Source organism: Squalius cephalus (genome assembly GCF_949319135.1).
Source record: "Squalius cephalus genome assembly, chromosome: 1".
Lineage (NCBI taxonomy): Eukaryota > Metazoa > Chordata > Actinopteri > Cypriniformes > Leuciscidae > Squalius > Squalius cephalus.
Window position 1 is genome coordinate 28,145,125 of NC_137122.1, and position 10,443 is coordinate 28,155,567.

The following is a 10,443-nucleotide window of genomic DNA, read 5'->3' on the forward strand; positions in this document are numbered from 1 at the left end:
TATGCCCTCACATAAATCCCAGTGTTCTGGAACTAGGTGCTTAAAGTGTAAAATGTAAAGAATACATTATAAGATCGTCTTACTGAGTTTAATAAAATCACCCATTAATTGAACATAACTTGTATTTAAGTCAATTAAATTAGGCTAATTAATTCAGTATATTGGTTTCAGTATCCTCTTGATCAGGACAGAGAAAAATATGAATAAATAGGTTGCTTTGTAGAAATTGTGCATCCAAATTACTTAAGAAAATCTCTATTCCACTTGACAGTTGTTTCTGTATTTTACTTTACTGTTACTTTCAAATAGAAACTTTCACTCAAGTATGATTTTGGTGGGATATGTTTGCCTTTTAGAGTAACACAATACCCATATTTCAACTAAAGTAGAATATTTACCCTCCTGCTGAAAGTTTTATACCATAAAATATTTGGTAACATTTTGTTAACAGTGTTTGTTAATAAAAATGCAGTTGGTCATCGTTTATTCATGTTAGTTTGCAGTGCAATAACTAACGTTAACAGATACAACTTTGATTGAAAAATGTATCAGTAAAGGAACTAACAATGAACAATGCGTCTACAGTATTTATTAATCTAAGTTCCTTTTAAATAATGTGCAAACTAATGTTAATAAAATAATGGATCCTTATTGTAAAGTTTTACCAAATAATTGTTCTCATCACTTTCATTTTCTTGTCTCTCATGGTAGACTGTGTGCTTGGCCCAAACGAAGATGATGCAGAAAAAGACGACATATCGAGTATCAGACCCACCCGTCTGCCTCAGGCCCTGTCTCTCTCCCATGCCAACGCCTTCCACGTGTGGGACCAGGATGATGTGGTGATCCCCTTACCATCGGACGACAGTCCTCAGATGAGCCCTCTGCTGCTGTCCGCCATCCCCTACATCCCCTCGTTCTTCCCCACATCCAGCTCCAACAACAGCTTGTCAATGCCCAACAGTCCTACTATCCCACGGGACATCTGAGAAAGACGGAAGGTGAGAAGGTGAAGCATGGCTGCTTCATATGATTTATTTGACAGTATGATGGGTCAAGACCAAAGAAAACAGAAACATTGAAGGACAAGTGTTGTACACCAAAAAAGACTTTGTGCATGTTCTCTGGTTTACGACTTTTCAAAACCGACATGATATTATGAATCCGATAACATTTACAATCATGCTTTTATCGTCAACGCTTTTATCCAAAGCGACTTCCAGTGCATTTAAGCGACACGCTTTACCAGTCTGTGCTTTCCCTGGGAATCAAACCCATAACCTTGGCATCGCTAGAAACATGCTTGAGCTTCAGGATCAACTTCATTGGAGTTTTTGGACCCCGAAAAGTCATTTGGAAATACAAATGGATGGATTGCTTGAGTTATATTACTTTTTCCTGTTGTGTAAGACGATTTACGGAAGCTCTGTTATGAGCACTGTTGAACGTCATTTCAACTCATCCCCAAAAGAAGGATTATTTAAACAAAAAAAACAAAACAAAAAAAAAAAAAAGCACCAGGACTTGAGCTCAGAATTACTCAGCATTATATTCTCAGTTGGTATTAATGACATAACGACTCAAGTCTAGACTTTTCATGCCAGCACAAATAAACCCAAAAATCCCCTTCAGTGTCGTATGGTCTCAAAGGAGCGTCTCTTTACGGGATACAGTCTCTTGGAAATCAGAGATGAGCAGGGCGAAGGATAAAAAGGGAACATTATTTGGACAGAGGCCTAAAGCAACAGCAAATGCCCTTGAAAGGGTCAAGAAGCTCGTTGGATGATCGAGAATCTTTGATTCATCTGAATGTGAACAGTGGATCTAGATGTCAAGCTGACATTGAATCATTGGATTCACCATTTTATAGACGCACTAGAATCTATGAATTTTTGTTTTTGTTAGTTTGAATTTTGAAGACCACATGGGGTTGTTCACACGGGACACATCCTTTAACATTCATTGTTTCTGCGCTTTCTTAAATATTGGTCATCATGATTGTTTGTTTTTCAGTCTTGCTGTCTTTTCAGAATCTCGGGTCATGAACATCCTGTTTTTTAAACTAGTTAGAAACTAATAAAAATGTAAATAAATTGACAATTTAATATGTTCCTCGTCTAATTGTGTCACTAATCAGGGCATGATATTTCACAGCAAATAATAATGTTTGACTTTATCATCAAAATATAAAAACCTTATCTCTTTTAGAACTTCATTAATTCTCTTGGAATCAAACCCATGACCATGTTGTTGCTAGCACAATACTCTACGGTTTGAGCTACAGGAATTATATGTATTTGCAATCTTGCATTATTGTAAAGATATTCTCACCCCAAATATCCCATTTCACTTGCACAATGTGTCACATTACGATTGTAAAACGGGTTGCGAATGCCATCTCATGTTCAGTTCGGCCCATTCTGTAGCGCTCCGACTAGTTTTTCCAACATAAGTACGTGCTTGTGTGAACACCACCATACTGTATGCTTACAATGGCATTTTTGTTAAGTGTATTGACTTTTTTTGCAAGCCTTTTACAGTCAAGGTTGGTTGACAAGAATTGAACTAATACTGTTATGAACAGTTACAAATGCTGTAAATAAAAGAACTGTGCTAACCCTTGAGGTGTTCTTGGGAAAGTAATTTCCATAACAATGTATATTTCATTGTATAGTGTCTACATAAATAATAGTGAGAAAAACAAACACTACAAAAGTGAAAATACTACAGTCTGATGTTGAACTGATCCACACAGGTAGTAAATGGAGCAGCGGCTAACATAGGGCTGTTCTCAGACAGGTTATTTCCAAACGATATGGGATTATCTTGACCTGGGCACTTAAGATGTCATAACATTTAAGCAAGTAAACAAGATGTAATCCTTCAGTGTCATAGAGGATTCCCTCAACCTCTCCTCCCCCAAAGGGCAATCGGCGGGCCAACAGATTTACCATACGCTGCTGACTGCCCTCTCGAATCTGAATTGTGTTCAAATCATCTAAATAGTTTTTCTGTGGTAAAAGAGTTCTGCACAAACGGCTTTCCTCTGAGATTCAAAGCTTCATCCCGTCTTAACAACCAACTCATCCTCAGCCAACATCCTCTCCACTTGTACATAATATTATGTGTGCCAACTACAAGAGATGCTGGGAAATGAAGAGATTACGGAAGCCATGTTTCCATGGTTTAAGAGGCCTGTCGGACGCTAATTCAAAGCCTGCAAATCAAATCTTAAAGTGCAGTTCATAAAGAACATTTAAATACCATTCAAAAGTTTGGTGTCAGTAAGAATTTTTTTCATTTGAAATAAGTTTAAACGTTAAAAAGGACGCATTAAACTGAGCAATTTTTTTTTATAGCTTTACAAAATACTTGTTTCAAATAAATCCTGAGCTTTTGAACAGTCGTGTGTGTTTATGTAATTTTTGTGTAGCACACAAGTGGTAGATGCAGAGACATGAAAAGATTACGGAAGCAGCTTGATTTCCAACCATGAGTTTTGTTGAAACTCTGTTTTGTTGGAATTAGTGCCACTAATCTTATTTAGTTTGTTCATGGAACTTGGCTACAAGGAACAAGTGTACCCTAGAGATAAAACATACAGCTTAACGTTTACATCATTATCAACTAAAACCGAATCAATGCTGCCAGGAAATATCACTTAGAAAAGGCACAGAACATCCAAAGAAGAGAAAAAGAGACGTTTAGCAGAAACATCAATTTAAATTTGACTCTAGTGGTTCTCAACCTGGGGGCCTCTGGAAACTTACAAAGTTATATGTTTAAATGAGTCAAATTAAATTAAATTAATTAAAATAAATATATCTAAATAAAATATTTCAATTAATTATATTAAACATAACATAGTACATACTTTTCTCGCAAGTTCTGGAATCACAAAATGAATAGTGGTAAATTGGCACTATTATGTTTTTTTCAGATATTACAAAGTGTAACAGATTTGCATAATGCTCACCCATGGTCTTCATTGGCTCCCCGTGAATGCCTACTTTGACCCTCAAACACTGTAGTTGTAGCTGAGACTGGAAGAATTTTGTTCGTGTTGTTGACATGTCAAGAAGACGCTGTTTTCTGCGCTGCGAATCCACTTTGATGCACTTCAAAAGGATGATGACTCGGGCTGGAATTGATACGGTAAAACCGATGCCATCGTTCATGCAGATCACTGTGTATCAAGTACTGAGGAAGATCCAGAGCTGAAATTCAGATATGCTAATACGCGTTTTGTTTCTGACACGGACTATAAGCATAGTACCAATCAGACTGGGCCATCTGACCAATCAGAGCAGAGTAGACCAATCACAACAGACTGGGTCATCTGACCAATAAGAGGAGAGTGGACCAATCACAACAGACTGGGTCATCTGACCAATCAGAGCAGAGTAGACCAATCACAACAGACTGGGTCATCTGACCAATAAGAGGAGAGTGGACCAATCACAACAGACTGGGTCATCTGACCAATCAGAGCAGAGTAAACCAATCACAACAGACTGGGTCATCTGACCAATAAGAGGAGAGTGGACCAATCACAACAGACTGGGTCATCTAACCAATAAGAGGAGAGTAGACCAATCACAACAGACTGGGCCGTCTGACCAATCAGAGCAGAGCAATCACAACATACTGGGCAATCTGACCAATCAGAGCAGAGCAGACCAATCACAACAGACTGGGCCATCTGACCAATCAGAGCAGAGCAGACCAATCACAACAAACTGGGCCATCTGACCAATCAGAGCAGAGCAGACCAATCACAACAGACTGGACCATCTGATCAATCAGAGCAGAGTAGACCAATCACAACAGACTGGGCCGTCTGACCAATCAGAGCAGAGCAATCACAACATACTGGGCAATCTGACCAATCAGAGCAGAGTAGACCAATCACAACATACTGGGCCATCTGACCAATCAGAGCAGAGTAGATTCTTAGAAAGGAGGGGTTTAGAGAGATTCAATTATTATAAAACTGTTTCAGACACAGTTTTTCTGCATTGTATATTATGAGAAAATAAAGTGTTTTTTGATCTTAGATGCATGTAAATATATAATAGGAAACCTCCAAAACAAAATTAGGAACACTAATATCACATATCACAGTTAAAAAAAAAGTTCGAGCTGATCATCGATTCGAGTCATCGATAATGTTGGACAATGTGGGGCCTCAAAAAGGTTTAGGACCACGTGTTGCACTGCATTGGTTAGCCCCGCCCACACAACACAGTGAAATCTCATTGGTTCCCTTCTCATAGCTACACATTAAACATTACGTGCATTTTTGCAATTCTGTTTAAAACTCTGTTACACCCTGTGGTCAAACATAGAAACACTGGGATCAAACGGATTCTTCCGTTTAACCAACAGGGAGATTAATCTGCACGGAGAAAGCTTAAACCTCTTCACTGGATTTACACAAATGACCCAAGACCCTTATCCAGACCTCTTGAGCTCGGCATTTACAAACGTACACGCACCATAAAGATGAACAACGGTGTACTGGGATCTGATGCTGCAGCCATGAAAAATACAGCACAAAGACCCCAGTTTCATTTCATACACTGAAATGAATTGTGCTTTCAGAATAAACAACCATTAATGAAGTCATATTGGAGATTTGAAACATTTTTAATTTAACATCGCAACAGTATGAGGACGTCAATAGTTTTCATTGCATTCTGGGTTGTGAGAACAAACTGGGTGGCTGTTTTTTTACAGAGCTGTCATTAAAAAACGGGTCGTGGAAAAGACAATAAATCAAGAGATTATATATATATCTATATGATTCAAGTGGAGGACAGTAGGGATCTCTATATCAGGCGGCGACACTGTAACAAGGTCAATGTGACGCTCCTCATGCAAAGACGTGAATCTTTTCCTCCGTTTTGACGTCAGCCTGTTCAACACGGTCCTCATAACTAATGCCCGAGCAGCAAAATATAGTTCAGGGTGTGTGTTATGGCTTAAATGGACGATAACTATGCAGATGAGTCATGAGAGCACAAATGAATCCAAATGCTGAGTGCACGTCATTTAAGAGTCCAGTCGACATATAGGGCTGTCGTACACCATCTGTAGGTTCACTTTGTGGCCCACAAGCTCTCGGATGTTGTTGATTCCGTACTTGATCATGGTGGGCCTGAAGGTGGGTGAAAAAAAAGATTTTTTTTTTTACTTTGAGGTTTTATATGCAAACGATGCAATTTTATATGTGCATGTTGACGCACCTCTCCAAGGACAGACCCCAGGCAATGACTGACACCCCCTCGGGCAAACCCATGGGCAGCAGCATCTCAGGCCGGAAGACCCCAGAATTACCCACCTCCACCCACTTCTTCAGACCTAAGAGAGATTCAGAGAGACAAAGGGTTTGTGATGCTGAACTGGGTCAGACAGTTCGCTTTCCGCCTATAGAGGGCAACAGAGTCCGCCCACTTTTCATTGCCTTAGTTCCAGAAGTGTTTTTCCTATTGAAGCTGCGAGCTGAATCATAAGAATACACACATATATTAATATACACAGTATTTATATTGATAATTTATATAAACAACAATATATTTTAAGTTTATTGCAAAATAAGCATGTATATACAAATATTTAAGTATTTTGTACTCTTATCGCAGTTCTCTGATAGGTGGAGTTTTCTTTGCCGAATCATGGGTAATGTCGTTTTTTCAACAAGGAATGATTATTTAAAAAATGAGTTATGATGTCCGGGATCCGACAGCTGTACTCTTTGCCATGCAGCTGTTGAAATCTTGATTCTGATTGGCTGACAAATGTTCCAGAGCGGTGACTGATTGCCCATAACTGCTGTATGAAGACATTTTTGTAGACCGAGTTTCACGACTTATTATTGCAAATTATTGTTATTCAAAGAGCCTTACAGTCTACCAAAGCAAAAAAAAAGGTGAAGAAAAGACAATTGGAATTTCTGTTTCATGCCAACTACAATATCAATGCTATTTTATTACTCAATCATATAGTTTAGCTTCCAAAATACTTAAATGAAAATAGTGAATTATTGCATTACGATTTCATTTGAAATAATTCAATGTTCTATCATTTCATATTTTCATACTTCATCTATTATTATACATTCTACACCTGATTTCAGTTATTCTACACTTACTAAACAGCAGGCTATGAAAGACTTAATAATTGTACCTTTAGCAATATAAACGTAGCATATAGCACACATAAACAGTCACATACCACTTCATATGGAGAGTTTTACCTTCATGATAGCTGAAGACCTCCATACTTGGCTCAGTGTAGGGGTTGTACGCAGGCTTGAAACGCAATTTCGTGATACCTGGAGTAAAATATTTCAAAATCATGATCACAAATCTTTGGAATATTCAGGAATCCTCCTTCACTGTAAATGGCTAATCATACTAATTATACACATAAAAAAGAATTATTTGTAAAAAGCAAGGAGTGCAGTACCTAGTTTGGTAAAGAACTGGTGCAGGATGCCCATGAGGTTCCCCAGGGTAAGGCCGTAGTCGGCCACCACGCCTTCGATCTGGTGAAACTCCGCCAGGTGAGTGGCGTCCAGAGTTTCGTTACGGAAAACTCTATCGATGGAGAAGTACTTCACTGGTGTGAACTTCTCCTGGAAAAAATGACAGAGACCACTTGTAAGTTACTTTGGACAGAAGCATCTGCTAAATGACTCAATGTAAATGTAAATGTGGACGAGTGAGATCTGAAGTAAAAGGCAGTGAGTGAGGCCGTGTGTGTGTGTGTGTGTGTGTGTGTGTGTTCACCTGCTGCGCGAGTTTATACAGCATCCGAGCGCTGACTGCCGTGGTGTGCGTTCGCAGGAGGTTCTTCTGAGCTTCTTCAATCTTCCAGTCATACTTGTATCTTAAAATTGATTTGAGAAGTTAAAATTACAAATCTACAAATGCACAAACGTTTAGGGTCGGTAAGATTTTCAATGTTTTTTGAAATAAGTATTTTCTGATATAATTGATCATTTTGAAAATTCACAGAAAACAGTAATATTGTGAAAAATTATTAATATTTTACTATTGAAATATCTGAAACTGTAATTTATTCCTGTGATCAAAGCTGTATTTTCAGCATCATTACATCAGTGTCACATGATCCTTCAGAAATCATTCTAATATGATGATTTGATGCTCAAGAAACATTCCTGATTATTATCAATGTTGAAAACAGTTGTGCTGCTAAATATTTTTTTGAAAACCATGATACATTTTCAAGGTATTCTTTGATTATTAGAAAGTTCAAAAGAACAGCATCTATTTGAAATATAAATATATAAATTTGAAAGTCTTTACTGTCGCTTTTGATCAGTTTCATGTTTCCACAATGAATAAAAGTATCAAAAAATTTTTTTTTTAATAGTACTGATCCCAAACATTTGAATGGTTGTGTAAATAAACGACATTGGAAATCAATGAATGGCACTCGTCTTACCCCTGTGATCCATAACCTCCTTCAGAATGAACCTTCTTCACTCTCTCCAGATATTCCTGAGGAAACTCGTGAGCCAGCGCTGGGTCTGAGAAATACAAACAATTAGAGACCAGAAAAACATGCTTTGACAGCAAGCGGTCTAAACTCGTGCAGGTCGAGGACAGCACAGAGGAGGACTTCTCTCACCAGAGATGAAGAAGGTGTCGTGTTGGTCTCTCGCTGGGTGCTGCTGGGGCTGGAACAGAGAATCGAAGTTCCAGAAGGAGCTCTCGATGAAGTTATTGGTGGGCATTTCTGTGAATCTGTAGGGGAATATGCTTGTAGATTAATGATCTAAGATCAAAAACACTGGTATGGAGTAAAAAGTTTTGTATGAAGGCACAATTGGTAGCTACATTTAACTATTAAGTTTCAAATAACAGTAATACCATTGTACTTGTGTTGATAAACACACCATAGTACTGAATTAGCACAATATTATTGTACAAATCAGGGTTTCTGCATGTTTTATGAAGGTAAATTTAAGACTTAAGGAGAATAAATTGAATTTTAAGAAATAAATTGAAGGGAACACAATGTCAATATTTTCTCTAAATGTTAATGTTAAGGGAGAAATACAATGAGCCGTATTAGCAACACCTCAAAGTTTTACTTCAGTTTGCATATGCATCTGAAGTAAACATATCTTGATTCAAAGATGTTTAGGTATTTGTATTGGAAAACAGGACATTTAACATTTAATGAATGACATTATGGATTTAAGACTTTCTAAGGCCTTTTTTAAAGCCATAAAGGGATAGTTCACCCAAAAATGAAAACTTTGACATCATTTACTCACCCTCAAGTTGTTCCAAACCTGTATGAGTTTTTTTCTTCTGCTGAACACAAACGGAGATATTTTGAAGAATGTTGGTAACCAAACATTTGACGGCACCCATTGACTTCCATAGTAGGAAAAAATACTATGTAAGCTAATGGTCCATCAACTGTTGGTAACCAGACATTCTTCAAAATATCTCTGTTTGTGTTCAGCAGAAGAAAAAAACTCATACAGGTTTGGAACAACTTGAGGGTGAGTAAATGATGTCAAAGTTTTCATTTTTGGGTGAACTATCCCTTTATTTTGTGTAAGGGTGAATTAAGACTTTTTAAAGATATTTTTAAGACCCACAGAAACTCTAACAAATGGTATTTACATGATACTGCAACACACTTTAAAAAAAAAAACATGGTACTACCATTGCTCCACTAAAACACTGACAAAGCACTGACAAAGCACTGACACACACTCACACACACAAAAATCCTCTAGCTTGTTTCCTAATCTAATTGTCTAAACACCTGCTGTTTTATATTACGAATATTCTTGTCTCTTTGACAAACTGCTTTTGTAAGCCTCTGTGGATAAAAGCGTCTGCTAAACAACACACAACTTAAAATAAATGAGTGAAATCCTTTTGTCCATAACATGGTGACCAAACAAATAAATCTGCTAGGTTTCTCATCTGAGGTAGAAGAGTGTTTTGTAAGCATGAAGGACTGACCCCATCTCCAGGAAGATCTGCCTGAACTGTGTCCGGACCTTCATGAGGGGGTGCAGGTGACCGCAGTCTGGAGCAACACCCATCGCCTCAAAATTATACGGCTTAAACTTCTTCTCCTTCCAGCTGCCACTGAAAGACACAAGTCAACCAAAGACAAAATCTTCATTTTTATGAAGTGTCCTTGAAACCCAAATGAGTGTGCTGCTCTTTAATATTAAAAACCCAGCACAAGTCACAAGAAGTGGGTCAGAACTGCATCTGACAGTGTTTTTCAGCCTATTTTCCTTCAAGAATGCGATTGGTCTCACCTGGCGATCATCTCTGGAGTCAGTTCTGTCTCTTGTTTGGTGATGGTGGTACTGAAGCTGCTGCCTTTAGTGATCCAGTAAGACTTAACCGTCCTAAAATCATTCAGAATTTATAATGG

At 37.9% G+C, this 10,443-nt stretch overlaps 3 protein-coding genes across 3 annotated transcripts in view; 1 reads left to right on the forward strand and 2 right to left on the reverse strand.

The window, feature by feature from the left end:
• LOC307158384 (uncharacterized protein) overlaps nt 1-2,622 on the forward strand; it is a 3,780-nt gene extending 1,158 nt beyond the window's left edge. Inside the window, exon 3 of the mRNA XM_079870910.1 lies at nt 712-2,622. Within this exon, the coding sequence (XP_079727036.1) occupies nt 712-989 (278 nt within the window). The 3' untranslated portion in view covers nt 990-2,622. The remainder of the gene's footprint in view (nt 1-711) is intronic.
• The window catches only part of LOC307158264 (choline transporter-like protein 2), a 119,223-nt gene that overhangs the window by 72,922 nt on the left and 35,858 nt on the right, over nt 1-10,443 (reverse strand). The window lies entirely within an intron of this gene.
• farsa (phenylalanyl-tRNA synthetase subunit alpha) overlaps nt 5,631-10,443 on the reverse strand; it is a 10,960-nt gene continuing 6,147 nt past the window's right edge. Inside the window, exons 5-13 of the mRNA XM_079885855.1 lie at nt 10,325-10,417; nt 10,017-10,145; nt 8,659-8,774; nt 8,473-8,557; nt 7,794-7,893; nt 7,471-7,639; nt 7,259-7,336; nt 6,249-6,363; nt 5,631-6,160 (exon numbers count right to left, since the gene is read on the reverse strand). Coding sequence (XP_079741981.1) covers nt 6,055-6,160; nt 6,249-6,363; nt 7,259-7,336; nt 7,471-7,639; nt 7,794-7,893; nt 8,473-8,557; nt 8,659-8,774; nt 10,017-10,145; nt 10,325-10,417 — 991 coding nt within the window. The 3' untranslated portion in view covers nt 5,631-6,054. The remainder of the gene's footprint in view (nt 6,161-6,248; nt 6,364-7,258; nt 7,337-7,470; nt 7,640-7,793; nt 7,894-8,472; nt 8,558-8,658; nt 8,775-10,016; nt 10,146-10,324; nt 10,418-10,443) is intronic.